Below are 22,973 nucleotides of genomic sequence, written 5' to 3'. Positions count from 1 at the left end.
TGATCTTTGTGGGTATTATGGTGCTGAACGCTGAGCTTTAGTCAATGAACAGCATTCTTAGATAGGTGTTCCTTTTGTCCAGGTGGGAAAGGGCAGTGTGGAGTGTGATTGAGATCACGTCATCTGTGGATCTGTTGCGGCGGTATGCGAATTGGAGTGGGTCTAGGGTTTCTGGGAGGATGGTGTTGATGTGAGCCATGACCAGCCTTTCAAAGCACTTCATGGCTACCGAAATGAGTGCTACGGGGCTGCAGTCATTTAGGCAGGTTACCTTCGCTTTTTTGGGCACAGGGACAATAGTGGTCTGCTTGAAACGTAGGTATTACAGACTAGTCAGGGAGAGATTGAAAATGCCAGTGAAGACACTTGCCACTTGGTCCGCTCATGCTCTAAGTACACGTCCTGGTAATCCGTCTGGCCCCGCGGCCTGATTAAGTGTTTGTGTGAATGTGTGTACACACTTGTGTATGTGTGGGAGTGTACTGTATGTGTGTACACTAGTGAAAAGTGTATTTGTATACATCCTGTGTGTCAATGTTTATTTGTGAGTGTGCTTGTTTACGCTGTTGTCCATATTCAAATGGTCCACAGGACAAACATGTGTGGATGCCGCAGAGGAGATTGCACCCGGTTAGGCACTCAACTGGCTGAACCAACCAAGCGAACACAGAGAGGCAGATTCAGCCTGGCTTCCAGTATCTGTGTTGGACAACTTTAGTCTAAGTTTGTCTGAGTTGGGTCACAGCCTCTGTATTACTTATGTGATAATGCAGAGGAGCCAGTGTTTGGAGGATCTATTGGCACAGGTGTTGTTAGGCCCAAGACAAAGTCGAGGGCCGGCAAACCGTGCCAATATATCCTCCAAACACCGGTTTCAATGTCATTATCACTTTTATACAACGTGTTACCAACATATTCAAATAGTGATTGACATATTTTCATTACAAATGTTATTTTGATAAATGTATTCATACTTTCATCCTTCCACAAGATATAGTCCCGACACAAATCTAGGGTTGCTACCCAAGCTGGGTGGTCATTCATTGTATAGGTTTCGGTTGCCAGAGATGCGACCCAGTCGTTCAGTTTTTTGTTCTGTATCTATGGACGCCACCCAGTCGTTCGTTCTAAATGTTTCATTGCCATGCTGCCTGACAACGTTCTTATCCCTTGCTTGCTAGCTAGCCAACTACAGCTAACTTACAGTCACGTCAGACATTGCAGCCAGAATAACAGAAAAGTAGCTACATTTGCGTTTGTTTAAGCTGTTTTCTAGTGACATTTATTTGGATACATCCATAACAATGAGCTAATGATGCACGATTTCACCTGGCGGAGAAAATGTGCTCTCTCGTCAGGACACAGTTGTTCAGAGGCGCTAGCCAACAATAAAGCTAACACAATCACTTCAAACTGAAGCTGGAAAGACAGCAAACTAGCTGCACTTTGTTTTGTATTACCTGTTTTCTATTGATAGTTATTTGTATATATCCATAAAAATTATGCAGATTCATGATTTTGAATGGCTGAGAAAAGTTGCCTGCCTTTCTGTCTCATCCCGACTCCAGACAAGTTCATTACTATGGGACTGTCACGACTTCTACCGAAGTCGGTCCCTCTCCTTGTTTGGGCGGCGTTCGGCGGTCGATGTCACCGGCCTTCTAGCCATCGCCGATCCACTTTTCATTTTCCATTTGTTTTGTCTTTGTTTTACACACCTTTTCACTTCCGCAATTACTTGTTCATCATTTAACCCTCTGTTCTCCCATGTTTTTTTGTGAGTGATTATTTGTATGTTTTACGGTCCGTATTGTGGGCTTGCGTTATTGCATTGTATTTGCCTATTTTGAGTACATTACGTTTATTTACTCATATCTGCTGTCCTGCGCCTGACTCCTCTACACAAGCTACACACAGACCTCATTACAGGGACAGCTGGAGATTGAATTTGCATATTGAAACAATGTTGCAAATGTCGGAGACAGACAGCAATGTTTATACAAATCTCTGCTGTTGAAATCTAAATGCTGGTCTAAAAGAAATGTGAGATACTGGAGATCAAGTTTATAAATTGCCTGGCTGGGCTGATAAGACAGTGGATTGCGCAGTCAGATGGGACAGAGTAAATAGGCATTTCAACGTCATAGATTTAGCCGGTGGTAACTTGTGGAATAGACACCGGCTAGAATTCGGTTTTAACCAATCACCATTCAGGATTAGACCCACCCGTTGTATAATACTTTTTAATCTGCAGCTCTACAAGCTATTAACATCGTCCATAAAATACAGACCAAACAAAACTTTTTATATTACCATGGAGATCTCTTGAGGTTGACAGATGTTAATTAAGAATCTATCTCCTTAATTCAAACCATATAGTTTTACAGTCAACATGGGACCATGGGCCCCTCCAGGGTCTGTCTAGCTGTCTGTCTGTCTGTCCGTTGAGTGTGAAGGTGTGTGTGGAACTCTGAGAGAGATGCTTGGCTGCCTTTTATATCGATCGCAGGCAACGCCACAAACTGTTCTCTCTCCCTCTGGCCCCTCTCTGTACCTTTAAAAAAGAAGGCCTCCCCGCGAATCTGGGCCACTGCATCAAAGTGACTGGTGCACCTGTCAGGGGAATCTCGTGCTGGCCTAAGAGAGGAAGAGAGAGAGAGAGAGGGGGGAATTAATTAAAGAAACTAAGACAGAATGTACACCAAACCACTTCTCTATCCCCAGTCACTATGCCAGTCTAAATCAGTGTCTTCTCATCTTAAACCATTGTGTGCGTGTCTCTGTTTGTGTTTATGTGTGCAGAGCGATCATGCACGCTATGCTTGTGTGTTTATCTACTGAGTGTATGTGTGTGTGTGTCACTTAAAAAAACAGGCCAAACATCCGGGGAGATGTTATCGTCCTGACGCAGGATACCGAGGTCCTCACATGCATTATCCCAGTGCTAATGACTGACTTTAAGCGCCTGACGTGTCCGGGCTGCAAATGACGAGGCAATTACCACAACAGGGCTGCTTTTGTGAGACGCTACTCGCCTAGCTCCTTATTAACAAAGATCTCTATTCAGGGAGTATTAACAGAGTAGCTGCGCAGGGAGGACTATATTAGTGACCTTTGTCAGGCTAAATCCACCTTGTCCATACATCATCCTGCAAGATAGAGTGGCCGAGAAATTATAAGGGAAAGCTACACAGAGGAGTGAGGAAAAATAACAAAAAAGAGGACAAAGTATCCACTTGCTACCAGTCAAGTATGAAAATCTATTATTTTCTCAGGGCTTCTGTTCTGTCACTTGCTGTTGAGTGCTGTGTAGTCTGGTGTGTGAACACTGGCGACGTGGTGTTGTATAAACATACAAATGTAATACTGAGCACACTGGGAAACAAGGACTGTTATCTCTCTCTGCGGCATTGTGACAATGTCCAAACTCACTGAACTGCAGGACAGTCTGGAAACAGAGGGAGAAAGAATGGATGTATACGGGTGTGTGTGGATATACACTCAGTGGACAGTTTATTAGGTACACCCATCTAGTACCGGGTCAGAACACTTTTGCCTCCAGAACAGCCTGAATTATTTGGGGAATGGAAACATTGCTCAATTGGTATAGTACCAAGGGTCCTAACGTCTGCCAGGAAAACATTCCCCACTGCACAAACACCACCAGCCTGTACAGTTGACACTAGGCAGGATGGGGGCATGGACCCAAATTCTCACTCTTCCATCAGGAACTGTGATTTGTTGGACCAGGCAATATTTTTCCACTCCTCAATTGTCCAGTGTTGGTGATAGCGTGCCCACTGGAGCTACTTATTTTTGTATTTAGCTGAACCCGGTGTGGTCGTCTGCTGCAATAGCCCATCCGTGACAAGGATAGAAGAGTTGTGCATTCCGAGATGTTGTTCTGCACACCACTGTTGATCTGCGTAGTTATTTTCCTGCTTGTGGCCCGTCTGTTAGCTTGCACGATTCTGCCATTCTCCTTCGACCTCTCACCAACGAGCTGTTTTTGCCAACAGGACTGACGCTGACTGTATGTTTTTAGCTTGTCACACCATTTTCTGTAAACCCTAGAAACTGTCATGCGTGAAAGCCTAGGAGGCCATCCGTTTCTGAGATACTGGAACCGGCGTGCCTGGCACTGATGACCATACCACGCTCAAAGTCGCTTAGGTCACTCGTTTTGCCCATTCTAAAGTTCAATCAAACAGTAACTGAATGCCTCGATGATGCTCGTCTGCCTGCTTTATATAGCAAGCCACAGCCACCTGACTCACTGTCTGTAGGAGTGAACAATTTTCATGAAAGGGGTGAAGTACCTAATAAACTGGCCTCTGAGTGTATGTGAGTGGGTGAGTGTATGTGTGTCAGCAGATGTAATATATGGAGTGCGAATGTGTGTGTTTGTGTGGGTGTGACTCACGGGACAGTAGATCTGTTCTCAGGGAGGTCCAGTAGAACCGGTGGGTCAGCGGTCTGGGAGGGGTCATCTGGCTGGGCCGTATGTGACACTGAATCGCTCACCCCTGGGAAGGACGAGAGGTCAAGGGTCAATTCAACTGTACTTAGAGACACACAACCCCACATTCACATACACACATTCCAAGCATCCAGCCCCACTTTACGGCGGCAGCATAAGTCAACATGTTTTCTCCCTCCCTTCCTTTCCCTGTCTCTATCTCACCTCTCTCTCTTTCCTTTCCCTGTCTCTATTTCACCTCTCTCTCCCTCCCTTCCTTTTCCCTCTCTATCTCACCTCTCTCTCTCTTCTTTGTCCTACCTTGCCTGTTACCTCTCCAGTCTCTTCCCTTCTCCCCCAGCCACTTATCCCCTCTCACCTATCAGTCTTCCTGTCCTCCCTCTCTCTCTTCTCATCACCCCTCACCTATCTGTCTTCGTCTCCTCCCCCTCTCTCAGTAGCATGGCACACAGTGATAAGCAGGGTCTGTGCCACAGGGATGACCAATTAAAGCATTCTCTTCACTCCCTCCCACTTTAACCAGTACGCTAGTTAAATCAATTATCACTGCATACAAACAAATCAATTCTGCTTCCTGTGCCGAGGCCTTGGGTTTCCTGCTCTACACCCCCATGTTGCACTAAGGGATGGGCGGACACGTCCCATTAGGAATCATGGGTAATTCTAGGAGACATTTGCAATGAGAGGTTTGAGGGGTGATGGTGGGGTGGTCTGCGCCTGTAGATTAGACAGTTAATGTATACAGTACCTCTAGGATCTTCTGCACAGTATATGTACATAGAAGGGATGGCAGAATGCCAGTCCATTGATGTATGTCTAGTATAAGTGAGGTAGGCGTGTGGAGGGGCGGGTATAACATAATCATAGAGGAGTAGCTAGGCAAGAGGTGTTCTGATTTGTGGAGAGAAGGATAAGGATGACTGAAATAGTTTCAGGTTTAATTGTCACGTGTTCAAGTACAGTGAAATGCCTTTCTTGTAAGCTCTAAACCCAACAATGCAGTAATCAATGTCAATGTAGTACTATAAATAACATAAGGTAATAGGAAAGAAAGGTGGTGTGATGGCTTTCGTCGTAATGAGAAGGGGACCAAAACGCAGCGTGGTAAGTGCTCATATTTATTCATATAACGAAACACTTAAACAAAGAAACAAAATGAAAGCAAACAGTTCCGTCAGGCAACAGACAACTAAACGGAAAACAACTACCCACAAAACCAGGTGGGATAAAGGCTGCCTAAGTATGATTCCCAATCAGAGACAACGATAGACAGCTGCCTCTGATTGGAAACCATACCTGGCCAAAACATAGAAATATAATGACATAGAATGCCCACCCCACACCCTGACCTAACAAAATAGAGAAATAAACCGTCTCTCTCAGGTCAGGGCGTGACAGTACCCCCCCAAAGGTGCGGACTCCCGGCCGCAAACCTGAACCTATAGGGGAGGGTCCGGGTGGGCATCTACCCATGGTGGCGGCTCCGGTTCGGGACTTAGCCCCCGCTCCGCCCGTTGATCCCTTCGCTCTTGTGCCACCGGACCGTAGATCCTCGCCGGAGGCTCTGGACTGCAGACTGCCGCCAGAGACTCTGGACTGCAGACCGCCGCCGGAGACTCCGGACTGCAGACCGCCGTCGGGGACTCTGGACTGCAGACCGCCGCCGGGGGCTCTGGACTGCAGACCGCCGCCGGGGACTCTGGACTGCAGACCGTCGCTGAAGACTCTGGACTGCAGACCGTCGCTGAAGACTCTGGACTGCAGACCGTCGCCGAAGACTCTGGACTGCAGACCGCCGCCGGAGACTCTGGACTGCAGACCGCCGCCGGAGACTCTGGACTGCAGACCGCCGCCGGAGACTCTGGACTGCAGACCGCCGCCGGAGACTCTGGACTGCAGACCGCCGCCGGGGACTCTGGACTGCAGACCGCCGCCGGGGGCTCTGGACTGCAGACCGCCGCCGGGGACTCTGGACTGCAGACCGTCGCTGAAGACTCTGGACTGCAGACCGTCGCTGAAGACTCTGGACTGCAGACCGTCGCTGAAGACTCTGGACTGCAGACCGTCGCTGAAGACTCTGGACTGCAGACCGTCGCTGAAGACTCTGGACTGCAGACCGTCGCTGAAGACTCTGGACTGGGGAACGTCGCTGGAGGTTCCGGACTGTGGACCGTCTCAGGAGGTTCCGGACTGTGGGCCGTCTCAGGTGGTTCCGGACTGTAGACCGTCTCAAGTGGTTCTGGACTGTGGACCGTCTCAGGAGGTTCCGGACTGTGGACCGTCTCAGGAGGTTCCGGTCTGTAGACTGTCTCAGGAGGCTCTGTGCCATGGATCATCACTACAGGTTCCGCGCCATGGATCATCACTGGAGGCTTCTTGCCATGGATCATCACTGGAGGCTTCTTGCCATGGATCATCACTGGAGGCTTCGTGCCATGGATTATCACTAGAGGCCCTGGGCCATGGATTATCACTGGAGGCTTCGTGCCATGGATCATCCCTACAGGCTCCGGGCCATGGATCATCACTGGAGGCTTCGTGCCATGGATCATCCCTACAGGCTCCGGGCCATGGATCATCACTGGAGGCTTCGTGCCATGGATTATCACTGGAGGCTCTGGACCATGGATTATCAATGGAGGCTTCGTGCCATGGATCATCACTACAGGCTCCGGGCCATGGATCATCACTGGAGGCTTCGTGCCATGGATCATCACTGGAGGCTTCGGACCATAGATCATCACTGGAGGCTTCTTACGTGGAGCTGGAACCGGTCACCGGACTGGGGAGACGCACAGGAGACTGGGTGCGCAGAGCAGGCACAGAGTATACTGGGCCGTGGAGGCGCACTGGAGGTCTGGAGCTTAGGGCTGGCACAACCCATCCTGGCTGTATGCTTACTTTAGCCCGGGAAGTGTGGGGCGCGGCACAGGACGAACTGCCTGTGCAGGCGCCCTGGCGACACCGTGCGAATCACCGCATAACACGGTGCCTGACCAGTCCTACTTTCCCCACGGTAAGCACGGGGAGTTGGCTCAGGTCTCCACCCTGACTCTGCCAATCTCACCGTGTGCCCCCGCCCCCCCCATTTTTTTTGGGGGGTGCCTCTCGTGCTTCCGTCGATGTTGATTCTCCCCGGTCCAGCACGTCTTCCCAGTAAGCGCACGCTGCTTGGCTTTCTTGTGGTGGGTAATTATGTCATGTTCACTGTCCTCAAACTCCCTGTCATAAATAAGCCAAGAGGCAGCGTGCCGGTAATTCCACATCCTTTATTTTACGTGAAACCGAACAAAACAATAAACAGGATAAACAGAAATGAACGTGACGCAACTGAGGCACACACAAAACACTCACAGAAAGAATAATTACCCACAACTACAGGTGGGGAAAAGGCTGCCTAAGTATTATTCCCAATCAGAGACAACAATAGACAGCTGCCTCTGATTGGAAACCATACCTGGCCAAAACATAGAAATATAATGACATAGAATGCCCACCCCACACCCTGACCTAACAAAATAGAGGAATAAACCGTCTCTCTCCGTTCAGGGCGTGACAGGTGGAGAGGAGAATATCCTTGAGCGGCCCGACCAGCCCCGGACTTGAATCAGATCGAACATCTCTTGAGAGACCTGAAAATAGCTGTGCAGCGACGCTCCCCATCCAACCTGACTGAGCCTGAGAGGATCTGCAGAGAAGAATGGGAGAAACTCCCCAAATATAGGTGTGCCAAGCTTGTAATGTCATACCTAAGAAGACTCAAGGCTGTAATCGTTGTCAAAGGTGCTTCAACAAAGTACTGAGTAAAGTGTCTGAATACTTATGTAAATGTCATATTTCAGTTTAGTTTTTTATTATACATTTTTTTCATTATGGGGTATTGTGTGTAGATTGAGGAGGAAAAAAAACAATTTTATCAATTTAGGAATAAGGCTGTAACATAACAAAATGTGGAAAAAGTCAAGGGGTCTGGATACTTTCCGAATGCACTGTATGTATTACAGTGTTGGGAAACATTGCGGGGTAAGAAGCAGCTGTGGTGTTATGTCTCTATGTACTATATACCCCTTAGCAGCCTTTTCCCATGATGGTGAGGCGATTTGAGGTACGTACCGTAGAGCTGCCAGACGCGGACCTTGTCCTCATAGGGGAGGTTGTACTTGAGTGGGTCCCCCACAGGACCCTGGTAGTATGGCCTCATGATAGACTCTATGGCTGAAGTGTGGGCCAGGCCAATAGCATGACCAAACTCATGCACTGCTACCGCAAACAAATCCATCCCGTGAGAGTCTGAGGGGAGAGAGAGAGAGAAAGAGAGAGGGAGGATAGACGTGAGAAAGATAACAATGAGATTTCTCCATCCATCGGAGCAGAGAAAAGCTTTGATATGGCTTTCATATCATGAAAACACACCTCACTGACAGACAGAAGAATGCTATTACTACCTTCTCTGGACTGACCTACTACACCAAGTGTGTGGATTGCAGAGTGTTTTTCTCTTACTTCTGAACCCATCTCCATATTGTTAGAGTTAAGAGGAGAAGCAGACAGGCACAAACGCTTTTAATGCTTTTAGGCACAAAGCATAGAGAGATAGCCATGGAAATACAGTCTGAGCCGCAAGCTGTCAGACACAGAGCATGTAGGGACACCTGGAGCGACTGCAGCAGGCTAAAAACACCTCTTCCCTCCTCGGCGGAATTTGCAAAAAAAAAAGGAAAGAAAACCTGCTCGTCTGGCTCTGCTAAGCGAGACTAAGAGTTCAAACCTGCGGCTAAGAGATTTAGATTGCGGCTCCACCATCCACCAAACTCGTTGGTGTGGTGTGTGTGTCAGCATGCCACAGCTAGCTAGGTTCCCTGCCTCTGTGTGCGTGGCTAGTCTTAGATTAGCACAAGCTTGGCTGTGCCTCAGTGTCATACTCAAACACAGACAATGGAGAGAGGTGCTGGTATATTCCCTCCTGGTTAGTCACCAGGGTGATTGAAGGCCAAATACATGTCCTAATCTACAGGAGCACATTGTGCAGAAATGGAGTGGAGAAATGGAGTATGTATGAGAGGAAGGGAGGGAAGGAGGGAGGGAGGGAGGTTATGGTACCATTTAATTTACAAGGAGTATGCAGGGTGGAGGACGAAGGGAGGATGAGAGAAAGAGAGGATGGGAGAGAGGGGGAGGGAAGCAGGGAGGTCATGGTATCTACGGCGCCATTTATTTTACACAGAGTCACTGTAGTGTTCATCCCTGTGACTACACAACAGACTGACTGCCTGTGTCCAACCTTGCCACACAGACATTTGGCTGATGTTCTAGATTCAATGAAATGCTGTATTCATTCAGTTGGACCCTGCTGGTAAAAGAGGTGTCTGGGCTGGGATGGTTAGCAGCAGGAGGTGCAGAGAGAGGGAGAGAAAGAGTGCAGGCCAGATGGAGTCTGTCTGTCCCATCAGATTTGGGGATGGGGACCCTCTAAAAGCAAGCCACAGCTGGCCAGGGTCCTGCTTGGTAGGCTTTAGGAGGTCTATGGAGGATGATAGTAAAGGCTGTGTGTGGGATGAGAGGAACAGACCATATTCCCTTTAGACTACATCTGGTTCAGCCCTGTGACTGTTTACTCAGCCAAAATGCTATCAGCTTTGTGGAACCTGAGATAATCGGGGGAGAGAGAGGGACGCTTTAGTTCACTCTGACGCCATGCCCTGTTACTCCATCTCCAAATATGAATTGCGCTCTATTCTGATGTCTCTCTTCATTCCTCAAGAGAGGGCTGCTGATCCTCTGTGGTGGTGGTGGTGGTGATGGAGTACAGCCTGTTTGGCCATGGTGTGCAGCCTGGTCCCTGAGGAGCTGAGGAGCCAGTCAGCCAGAGCAGGGAGACTAAGTGACTGACTGATAGCTTGATATTGTGAATGAGCAGTGTGGAGCTATTTCTCCCTTCTACACTATCATTTCATTCTCTCTCTCTCTCTCTCTCTCCCTCTCTCTCTCTCTCTCTCGCTCTCTCTCTGTCTCTCTCTCTGTCTCTCTCTCTGTCTCTCTCTCTTTCTCTTTGTCTCTCTGCCTCTCTTTCTCTTTCTCTCTCTCTCTCTCTCTCTCTCTCTCTCTCTCTCTCTCTCTCTCTCTCTCTCTCTCTCTCTCTCTCTCACTAACACAAACATGAACACACTAACGCGTGCACACGCGTTGCGAACCAAAGCCAAATTGCGAATGTCATCAAAACACACCTGCTTAATGAGCCTTTTGTTTCGGCCAGCATAATCATTCTGCATTAGCGAGCAACCAGCGGAGAGATAATTAATAAAAGCAATCTGCCTGCTGTCAAAACAAAAACAGCCTTTCCCTGGCTCCACTTATGTGACCCGGACCCTGAGAGTCTGCCCTGGCCACCCCATTGGATGTCTCCCCTGTCAATTAACCAGTGGAGAGCAGAATGCTAGCAAACTTAAATGGAGCATTTAGCATTCTGCTAGCTACGCTGTTCTCCAAACGCCCAGTTTCAATTCATTGCTAATTACAACACATTAGCAGATGGCCCTCATAGGGGGGAATGTTTGAAGGCTCTGCCAAGAACAATACACTGGGATAAGTTTTCAGAAAATAGGCAAGGGGAGAGAGAAAAGAAGGGCGAGAGGGAAAGCAATTACTGGAATCCTTATTCCTCTGATAAGGTCCATCCTTCTTATTAAGAAGATTAGGGCCCCAGAAATCTGCTGAACTGCCGTGTTTCACTTCTAGCTCCTGACCTTACAAGTTTACAACTTCTCCAAAGATGATCTTCTTGTTCGAAAGTTGCAGGAACAACAACCCACTCCAATACCTAGGAGGGGATAGGCCTTGAATCCTGTTGCAGACTGACTAAAAAGCACCTTGATGAAAGAATCACCTGTATGGCTCACTATTATGACAGAAAACTAGGGACAACTAGTTAACGTTTAACTCCCTTATCTAACCCAAAGCACCAGCAACATTTTCTGGTACGCATGTCAAAGAACACAATCCTTTAGTGTCGTAAACACAACATCAACCATACGACACATACATAACACTCACCAAGGTAAGGCATTGGTGTCAGTTTTAGTAAGAGAGCTTCGTGGTTAGCACAGCCTACTGAGTTGAGGGACTAAGAGCTGCGGTGTCCACCCGACGGACTGTGAAGCTGAGAAGAAATTAAGAGCTGTTTAATTAAGTGGCTCCTCTGCCTCGGCGACTCACGTCTGCCGCCAGAGAGTCAAGGCAAACAAACACAAATAAATAGAGGACTAAATTCCTTGTTCAATCCAAGCAATGAAATTATACTAGAAATCTAGATGGTGGTGTTGGGCATTCAATAGTTTCAGTTAAAGGATTCATATCATAAGCAAATACTGGAGCGATCTCATTCCTTGTGTGGGTTGAGGGTAAATCATAATTTTCATCATTACCATTATCCTTCACTTCCTCCTCATCATCATAATTTATTCATGCAGTGTGCCAATGATGTGAGATTCTTGGAGAAAAGATGGATTTTTCATATAATCTTCCTCCATTTTCTCCCACATCAGTGAATCTACCGCTCTATCCGCCCATCTTTTAAGTGTATTCCCCTGACCACCACCGTCTCTCCCCTCCCTCCCCCTGTACTCCACCTTCCAGGCGCCATGTAAGCATCTGCTGCCTGCCTGGTCTGGCCTGTTGGGAGCCCTAATTGGAGCAGACTGAGCCGCTATCCAGGAGGCCTCCTGCAGGACAGGGGGAGACCAGGGCACGACCTGGCGGCATGGCCCCATCAACATGGCACACCAGCTGGGTCAGTCTGCATCACGCAGCCCTGCTCCTCTCCTACCCCCCACACTGAGGTCTGGTTCGTAGTATCTTTGGAAGGGTGATGTACTGTATCTGTCCTGTCAGAGAGGTCATGGGGCCAGCATACATCACACATTACATCACTTCACCTCTCCAAATGTGTTTGGTTGTCTTGCTATCTTTATCAAGGCAAGTGATGTGGAGGTATTGGGCTTGGCTAGAGTGGAATATGACTCTATAAAGGAGGATCTGGATCTCTGGGTGCTCTCAGTAGTTCTAGTCTCATCATAGGTGGGGAGACGAAGGAGGAGCTCGTTCTCTTTTACCCTACTTGAGAAAAAGAGACATTAACCAACACTGTCTATGGTCACCCGCTATCCTCTTCCTCCTTTTGTCTCAGGCCGGAAGGAGAGGTAAGGGCATAACAGAAAATGTACTAGTTTCTCCATCAGAGATGGACAGGAAGGGAGAGATGGAGGGGGGCACCTTGAGTCCACTCAGGCTGATGAGAATGGGAGATGGAAGAGGGGGAAGTGGTGGGCAGTCGATCAGCCTAGCAGCAGCAGGCGGACTTAATGATTAATGAGAGCATCTGTGAGTCTGGGAGCGGCTAGTCAGACTGAGTGACCCATGGCTGACCAACCAACTGCTAGAGCTGTGAGGTGTCACTGGGCATTGCACGCTCGCACACACTCATGTACACACACACACACACACACACACACACACACACACACACACACACACACACACACACACACACACACACACACACACACACACACACACACACACGCACACATGCACACACAAACTTCTGGAAATGTACTTCATACAAATAAATATAATGAACAAATGAACAGTATAGCACATATACAATCCATGTACAATACACACTAGTCACTGAAGGCACAGTAAACTACCAACCACTTACCTGGTGATCTGAAGGTCCAGGCCTCATCATCATCAAAGTGGGTGTCCCCTGCCGTGAACCTGTCTCCGGGGAAGAAAGCGTGCGCCACAGTGCCCCCCGGCCCGTCAAAGGGGTACCCGTCGTTGTGGTCAGCCTTGGTGAAGTCGATCTGGATGTCTGCGTCGTTGCCCGCCACTTCATGGAAGTTGAGGGGTGAGATGTCACTCCAGACCTTGAGAGCGTAGTACATGAGAGCCCGTACCGTATCTCGACCCAACAGAGGAGACTCCTTAGGAAAGGTACGTATCCTGGAGGTGGAGAGGAACGAGAGGAGAAGAGGGAGAGGAAGAGACCAAGTGGGAGAAGAGGAGAGGGGAATAAGGAGAGGATGAGAGAAGTAGAGTGGAAGCAGATGAAAGTAGGAACAGGAGTCGAGGAAAAGAGGGCGAGAGGAGGGCGAGAGAGGAGAAAAAAGATAAGAGGAGGAGAGAGTGAGAGGGGGAGAGGAAAGGTCAAAATTAGAATACTGTACAAATACACTGGCAGAGCTGCACTGGTCACTGGTCAACAAAATGTTAGCTGATGGCAACAGGTTGTCAGTTCATGAATGAGTATAGGGCTTGTTTGCAGATACCCACTGATTGTATCTCCTTTTCCATTTCATGGCTTGGTGAGCCCTCGCAGTGGAAAACAGATTGACCATAGCGTTCAAATGCATCAACATCTTTGAACTGAGTTGCGGAGAGATGAGAGAGAGGAGAAAGACATAAAATGATCTTTCAGGAATAGCTTTCGAGGCACTCTCCTCCCTTCTCTCTCTCCCTCTCTTTCTCCCTCGTATCTCTCTCTCCCTCTTCTACATCAGTAATAGGATTTGAATAAACAGTGGGGCAGTCATACTCTCTCCCTCTCTCTTCCATTCTCCTCTTTCTATTTCCTAGCAACCAGAGTCATATAACTACCATTAGCCAAGGTTGCTGGCTACTCGATATGTGCAATGAACAAAAATATAAACGGAACATGCAACTATTTCAAAGATTTTACTGAATTACTGTTCATATAAGGAATCAGTCAATTGAAATAAATTCATTAGGCCCTAAACTACGGATTTCACATGATTTCACTGAGAATACAGATATGCATCTGTTGGTCACAGATATATATATATAAAAAAGGTAGTGGCGTGAATCAGAAATCCAGTCAGTATCTGGTGAGGCCACCATTTGCTTCATGCAGCGTGACACATCTCCTTCGCATAGTTGTTGATCAGGCTGTTGATTGTTGATCAGGCTGATCAGGCTGTTGATTGTGGGTTGATAAGGCTGTTGATTGTGGTCTGTGGAATGTTGTCCCACTACTCGTCAATGGCTGTGCGAAGTTTCTGGATATTGGCGGGAACTGGAACACGCTGTCATACAAGTCGACCTTGAGCACCCCAAACATGCTCAATGGGTGGCATGTCTGGTGAGTATGCAGGCCATGGGGCTGTGCATTATCATGCTGAAACATGAGGTGATGGCGGCGGATGAATGGCACGACAATGGGCCTCAGGATCTCGCTGCGGTATCTCTGTGCATTCAAATTGCCATTGATAAAATGCAATTGTGTTTGTTGTCTGTAGCTTATGCCTGCCCATACCATAACCCCACCACCATCATGGGGCACCACCATGGCGTGAATCAGAAATCCAGTCAGTATCTGGTGAGGCCACCATTTGCTTCATGCAGCGTGACACATCTCCTTCGCATAGTTGTTGATCAGGCTGTTGATTGTTGATCAGGCTGATCAGGCTGTTGATTGTGGGTTGATAAGGCTGTTGATTGTGGTCTGTGGAATGTTGTCCCACTACTCGTCAATGGCTGTGCGAAGTTTCTGGATATTGGCGGGAACTGGAACACGCTGTCATACAAGTCGACCTTGAGCACCCCAAACATGCTCAATGGGTGGCATGTCTGGTGAGTATGCAGGCCATGGGGCTGTGCATTATCATGCTGAAACATGAGGTGATGGCGGCGGATGAATGGCACGACAATGGGCCTCAGGATCTCGCTGCGGTATCTCTGTGCATTCAAATTGCCATTGATAAAATGCAATTGTGTTTGTTGTCTGTAGCTTATGCCTGCCCATACCATAACCCCACCACCATCATGGGGCACCACCATTGCCCACACAACGCCATACACGCTGTCTGCCATCTGCCTGGTACAGTTGAAACTGGGATACATCTGTGAAAAGCACACTTCTTCAGTGTGCCAGTGGCCATCGAAGGTGAGCATTTGCCCATTTGCCGGTTACAACACCAAACTGCAATCAAGTCAAGACCCTGGTGTGGTCGACGAGCACACAGATGAGCTTCCCTGTGCAGAAATTCTTTGGTTGTGCAAACCCACAGTTTCATCAGCTGTCCGGGTCGTTGGTCTTAGACGATCCCGCAGGTGAAGAAGCCAGATGTGGAGGTCCTGGCCTGGCATGTGGTCTGCGGTTGTGAGGCAGGTTGGATGTACTGCCAAATTCTCTAAAATGACATTGAAGGCGGCTTATGGTAGAGAAATGAACGTTCAATTCTCAGGCAACAGCTATGGTGGACATTTCTGCAGTCAGCATGCCAATTGCATGCAAAACGTTACAAATCTGTTGCATTGTGTTGTGTGACAATACTGCAAATTTGAGAGTGGCCTTTTATTGACCCCAGCACAATGTGCACCTGTGTAATGATCATGCTGTTTAATCAGCTTCTTGATATTCCACACCTGTCAGGTGGATGGATTCTCTTGGTAAAGGAGAAATGATCACTGACAAGGATGTGAACAAATTTGTTCACCAAATTTGAGAGAAATAAGCTTTTTGTGCATATGGAAAATATCTGATTTTCTATTTCAGCTCATGAAACATGGGACCAACATTTTACATGTTACGTTTATATTTTTTCTTCAGTGTATATGGCTAAAGGAACCCATAGATAGTTCACATGCTCAATAGCTTTTGATGCAGGGATGGGGAGGGCAGTGAAGTCAGGGAGTGGGGGAGTAGTGGAGGGGTGGGTAATAGCAGCCTGCTAGCCAAGGTCAGAGGCAGCCTCCCCTGCATCACAGATGAGCTCTAGAATCCCATGACATTGGCTGTGTTCACACCCGCTATCTGAGCAAGTACATTAAAAATACATTGACCATCATGGCCCTGGAGCCGGTCTAGGAATAGCATTAAGTAGGAAATATGATTGCTACGCTGAGAATTTCTATACCCGCTGGCAAAGTCCAACATAATGTGTGTGTGATAAAAACCTTTTAATGAATAAATACTTCAGTAATATTGTGAAACCTTTATTTGACATTCACAATGCAAGTGCACAAAGCAAGAGCAAACAGCACAAACAAAACATTTTCCAATTCTTGGAGGTGAGTAATAGACGATAGAACCTTGAGAAGTTTAGACCATAGAATTACAATGACTTTTATTTCAATGCTTTAGAAAGTTAAGACAGACAGAGGTAACCTTTCTGTGTGTGACAGAATGCTGTTTCGACCACAGGCCCTGACTCTGACTCTTTCACCAGCCTGGATGAGTCTGGAACCATTATGGTGTTACATCATTGGCTGTGCTGACTGGGCATGGCAACTGGAGGCTATGTGTGTGTGTGTGTGTGTGTGTGTGTGTGTGTGTGTGTGTGTGTGTGTGTGTGTGTGTGTGTGTGTGTGTGTGTGTGTGTGTGTGTGTGTGAGAGCACTGTAAATCCTTGTTGTGACACACAAAGGGATAATTGACCCTGAGCTGTAGTTTGACTGAGGGACTTTACAGTAGTAGAATTTTGGAAGAGGGTGTACTACACTAGCACTCCACCCGCATGCACGCAAGCACTCCACCCACACGCACGCACGCATGCACTCCACCCGCACGCACACACTCCACCCGCACGCACTCTCCACCCGCACTGACGCACTCCACCCACATGCATGCACGCACTCCACCTGCATGCACGCACGCACCTCACCCGCATGCACGCACGCACTCCACCCGCATGCACGCACACACTCCACCCGCATGCACGCACGCACTCCACCCGCATGCACACAAGAAACACGCATTATTCTCCAGAACAAAATCTAAATGCTAAAGCACACTAGGGCTGGGCGATATGGCCAAAATATCATATCACGGTATGTAATGACGATATTTGATGGTATTTCTTGTTTTTTAATAATAAAAGTTCTAAATTTGCTTCATGAGTAGTGAGTGACCCTAGAGTTGCGACACATACATTCTAAGTGATTTCAATGAGTCCTTCTCCATTTTTATATATTTTTTTGTTGCAATTGCGATTTTACTTGCAATTTATAGCAAAACACTTGGGTTAACTGTAGGAATCATGGAAATATAATTATTATTCTAATTCTATAATAGAATAGTGTTGTTCGACATGACAACAAATTAAAATGCCAGGGAGGAGTTATTATGACAGGGTAGGAACCAAAGTGTTTCCTTGGGGACCCTATAATCTTTGGCTACATTGAACGTTTTCGCTTAGCTACTTCATGTAGCTAACATATCCATGCTTCACGTATTCCTCTTTGATTTAGAAGATACTGTTGCACAAACAACATGCTGATTTAGGTCTACACCATCACTGGTATTATTAGGCTGTATAGCTAATTACGTTTGCTATGGTTCAGTACATTTAATAGCTAGCTAGCCAGCTAACTAGCGATTTGCATTAGCGGCTAACAAGATTTAGGCCCAACTTGCTAAGAAAGGACAAACTAGCTGTTTGCAGATATAAGAAACACAAACACATAGTGTAATTATAGAATGTTAGTGAATTTATATTAAGAAGCAAAGTGAAAACAGCATCGCTGTCATCAACATTGTTGCATGTGCTGCATTGACCATGCAGACTGAACGCAAGTGTCTCGTGGTCAAAGAACAACAAATGCGCTCCTTGAGTGACAGGGGGCGGGGCTAGGTCTGTGTGGAAAGCGGCATGGAGAGAGAGCAGAGAGAGATGACTAAGTGGCGAAGTAAACTATAAAAATGTACTTTACACACGGCGTATCCAGTTTAAGAAACCAAACATTAAAATACCGTTATAGAAGGTAAAGTAAAAACCCAAACCGGTCCGTCCATCAATACCAGTATATAGTAAAATATGGTATACCGCCCAGCCCTACTACACACTAGATAGGAAACACTATAAAAATGCTTTCAGGGTCGCTTAGGTCATCAATAAGCTACAGAGGGTCTGATAACGGCAGCATATTTCCTGTGCCATTTCCCCATCCCACTCAATTTATCCATGGCAGGATTTCTGAGCAATGAACACCTTCATTTGATGGATGACTAAGTGCAGTCTTTTTTCAGGGCTGACCATTAGGTAGTCCGTACAGGGATGAGCAGTCCATGACTCTGACCAGAGATGGATATACACTAAACAATGGCTGCCAGCCTCCCCGAAGTCCTCCAAATGCAACTCAAATGTTGACTTTTAATTTGCAAGTCCAGCCACAGCTCCTGCACTGCCTCTCCCATAGTCTGATGACTCAGATTAAGAGTGCTGAAACTAAGTCATTTTTCTCTTTCAAGCTTAAATCTGTCATCAGGATTCACCTCCCATGGCTCCCTGGCCCCGATATTAAACAAGCTATTTTTCTCTCTCCACTGACACACACATGCACACACACAGATTCTCTTTACTGACAGCCACATGCTCACACACATGCACACACACACAGGCAGGCAGGCAGGTGCACGCACGCACGCGCACAGACACACACACGCGCACGCACGCACATCAGGCTCCAAAGAGAGTTTCCTAAATTAAAAGAGACCCCTGTGTGAGTCTCTATCAGCCCTGACGAGACAGGTCCTCTTGTCTTTGTTCCTATGAAGGGGACTGCCCCTGCCCTTTACACCTCTGTCCATCTGTATGATGGTGAACAACTTTGCAAGGACTGTGGGCTCTCCTTCTCTGTGGCCGACGTGAGTAAGACATTTAAACGTGTTAACCCTCGCAAGGCTGCCGGCCCAGACAGCATTCCTTTGCCGCGTCCTCAGAGCATGCACAGACCAGCTGGCTGGTGTGTTTACGGGCATATTCAATCTCTCCCTATCCCAGTCTGCTGTCCCCACATGCTTCAAGATGACAACCATTGTTCCTGTACCCAAGAAGGCAAAGGCAACTGAACTTAATGACTATCGCACCGTAGCACTCACCTATGTCATCATGAAGTGCTTTGAGAGACTAGTCAAGGATCAGATTACCTCTTCCTTACCTGCTACCCTAGACCCACTTCAATTTGCTTACCGCCCCAATAGATCCACAGATGATGCAATCGCTCTGCACAGTGCCCTATCCCATCTGGACAAGAGAAATACCAATGTAAGAATGCTGTTTATTGACTATAGCTCAGCAATCAACAACATAGTACCCTCCAAGCTCATAATTAAGCTCGAGGCCTTGGGTCTCGACCCGCCCTGTGCAACTGGGTCCTGGACTTCCTGACGGTCCACCCCCAGGTAGTGAATGTAGGAAACATCACCTCCACGCCGCTGATCCTCAACACAGGGGCCCCACAAGGGTGTGTGCTCAGCCCCCTCCTGTACTCCGTGTTCACCCATGACTGCAACTCAATCATCAAGTTTGCAGACGACATAACAGTTGTAGGCTTGATTACCAACGATGACGAGACAGCCTACAGGGAGGAGGTGAGTGCCTGGAAAACAACCTCTCACACAATGTCAACAAAACAAAGGAGATGATTGTGGACTTCCCCCCCTCTACATCGATGATTGTGAACTTCCCCCCCTCTACATTGACAGACCTCAGTGGAGAAGGTGGAAAGCTTCAAGTTCCTCGGCGTACACATCACTGACAAACTGAAATGGACCACCCACACAGACAGTGTGGTGAAGAAGGTGCAACAGAGCCTCTTCAACCTCAGGAGGCTAAAGAAATTTGGTTTGTCACCTAAAATTTCTTTAGTATCTTAGTCCGTTCCACTCTGACATCGCTCGTCCATATGTGTATATAGTCTTAATTAATTCCTACTTGTGCGTATTTGGTATATGTTGTGTAATTTGTTATATATTACTTGTTAGCTATTACTGCACTGTCAGAGCTAGAAGCACAAGCATTTCGCTACACCCGCAATAACATCTGCTAATCACGTGTACGTGACCAATATCATTTGATTTGATTTGCTAAACTGTCTAGGACGTAGAGAAAATTAGAAGAATTATCCTCACACCTCAGTGACCGCTGACACAGGAACTTAACAGTGCCTTTATTCTTCAACTTTGACACACTGGGCTGAGTAACAACTGAGAGGTAAAAAAGTAAATCGTAAAGTTACATATCTGTGAATTTATGGGATTTAAAGACACAGTGTCCTTCAGTGGGATAATAATCCATCCTTTGTCAGGAGTGAGGTCCCTCTTCCTCTATCTCAGCTGTCAATCACAGCTCTAATGATGGCAGCACAGGGAGAGGGGAGGGATTGATGTGGTGTCCCACTTCTCTTAATTTCCGCCTGAAGACATACCCAAATCTAACTGTCTGTAGCTCAGGCCCAGTAGCAAGGATATGCATTTTCTTGGTATCATTTGAAAGGAAACACTCTGAAGTTTGTGGAAATGTGAATTGAATGTAGGAGAATATAACACAATAGATCTGGTAGAAGAAAATACAAGGAAACAAACATACGTTTTTTGGTTTCTATTGTTGTTGCACCATCTTTCAACTGAAAAGGAACAGCCAAACATTCAGATAGGATGCTGGGGATAATTTCTATGCAGAATGTAAGAGGGCAACAGTATCTGAGAAAAGTTTCAGAAACATATCTTCAGGAATGAGCGAGCTACATGACATTGAGCATGAAGTCACCCAGGTGTCCCACACAAATGTACCCAAATGTACCCAAGTGGCCAAATTGGTACAGTGATACATTTTGATGTAAAAAACTATATAGAATATAATTTTTGTATTTTGTAACACACCCCTCAAAAAAAGTACCAAAAAAAATACAAATATAAAATGTTGAAAAATTTTAATAACAAGGGTAACTATTTACATACATTCAATGTACAATATTGTGAGGACCCTCAGTCCTCTACACAAAATTGTGCTGCTTGTGCCATGGCCCATAGCAGTCTCTTTCTGCTGTAAAGCAGAGGGTTACTGAACAGGTGGTGCAGGTGATGGGGCATTTCCTGTGACAAAGGGCACAGCGTCGCCTCCCCACTGTGCCCTTTCTGCCCTGAGGCACATTCATGCCTGCAGAGATGGATTTAGGCAGGTGAACACCACTGGTTGAAGGAGCAGAAGAGGTAGAGGGGACAGAGGTAGAGGGGACAGAGGTAGAGGGGACAGAAGGTGCTGCAGTGGACTTGCTGTAGCCAGCAAGCTCCTGGATGAGCAGCTCTCGGAAGGCTAGTTGTGAGATGGGGGGCTTTCCACAGCTCTTGGCCATTTCCTTCTGTATGATGAATGGATTCACAACAGCAATGTCAATGAAATGATTAAAAAAAGTATTGTACCATTTCATGGTCTTGTGGAGCACATTATAGTAGCCTATCAGCGCATCTGACAGGTCTACACCCCCCATGCTCTTGTTATAGTCCTTGATAGCTGCAGGAATGGGGACATTTTTGGCTGACCATGCCCCAGTAGCGCCCTTCACACGCCTGATGACGTGATCGCCACTGAAGGACTTGTGGATACTGGAGCACATGACCACCTCTCTGGTATCCATCCACTTCACAAAGAGCAGGCCATCTTGGCGAATCCATCGCATGGTACCCCGCTCAGCCCGCTTAGGCATGTCGTTCTCCTTGGTTTTTGGAAAGCCCACTCTGTTGGGCCGAATGGTGCCACAAGCCCACACATCCAGCTTCCTCAGGTCTGTGAATAGGGTAGGGCTTGTGTAAAAATTGTCCACAAAAAGTTTGTAGCCCTTCCCCAGCAGTTGAAAATCCAATAATGCCATGACAGAATCATAGCTGAGTCCCTTACCGGTCGCAAAACTGCTCTTCCCCTCAAAAACAAAAAAATTGCACGTGTATGCACACGCAGAATCAGCCAAAACAAACAGTTTGTAACCCCACTTGGTCGGCTTGTTACGCATGTACTGTTTTAGGCTGATTCTGGCCTTTGAGGCTACCATCCTCTCATCGATGGAAAGGTTCTGGACGGGCTGAAAATAGGTCTTGCAGGCCTCAACCATACTGTGGTAGAGAGGTTTAATTTTGCAGAGCCTATCATACCCTGCTGTGCCTCGCTTCTTGTCGTTGTCCCCGTCAACTTCTGGGTCACTGATATGAATCGCCCGTGAGATTGTCAGAAACATTTTGCACGACATGACAGTGCAGGGGAAAGGCAGTTGATAGAGGGGTGCAGTTTTCCAATACTGTTTCAGGGTTTTCAGCTTCACTAGACCCATGTATATGACCATTGATAAAAAAAAAAAAATATCTGACATGGAAATAGGCTTCCATGCCTCTTTTTTGCCTGCCTGCTTCTTAGCACCATATTTATTAGTGTTCAAGACAAGGGAATCAATCACTGAAGATGTAAAAAACAGTTGAAAAAGTTGCATGGGGCTGTAGTTGGAGGTCATGTCCAGCTGAGGTCCTGGTGGCCTTTTCGGTCTGAATATTGGAGGTCGTGGGCCCACATCCTCCACCGTCACAGAGTGCCAACGACCCTCCTCCTCTCTGATTGCTGGTTTAGCTTTGCCCCATCTCCTCTTCTTTGTCACAGACTTCACACCTGGCCGGGTGGGGGTAGGTGTGGAGCCGGAGACAGCAGGG

General features: G+C 47.2%; 1 protein-coding gene across 1 annotated transcript in view; it reads right to left on the bottom strand.

Annotated features, from left to right (window-relative positions):
- mmp17a (matrix metallopeptidase 17a) overlaps nucleotides 1-22,973 on the bottom strand; it is a 99,195-nt gene that overhangs the window by 9,460 nt on the left and 66,762 nt on the right. Inside the window, exons 4-7 of the mRNA XM_014134286.3 lie at nucleotides 13,197-13,483; nucleotides 8,594-8,770; nucleotides 4,424-4,526; nucleotides 2,555-2,637 (exon numbers count right to left, since the gene is read on the bottom strand). Of these exons, the coding sequence (XP_013989761.1) occupies nucleotides 2,555-2,637; nucleotides 4,424-4,526; nucleotides 8,594-8,770; nucleotides 13,197-13,483 (650 nt within the window). The remainder of the gene's footprint in view (nucleotides 1-2,554; nucleotides 2,638-4,423; nucleotides 4,527-8,593; nucleotides 8,771-13,196; nucleotides 13,484-22,973) is intronic.

Source organism: Salmo salar, chromosome 01 (assembly GCF_965601325.2).
Source record: "Salmo salar chromosome 01, fSalSal1, whole genome shotgun sequence".
Taxonomy (NCBI): domain Eukaryota; kingdom Metazoa; phylum Chordata; class Actinopteri; order Salmoniformes; family Salmonidae; genus Salmo; species Salmo salar.
Note: the sequence above shows the minus strand (reverse complement) of the source record. Positions and strands in the feature narration are given on the sequence as shown.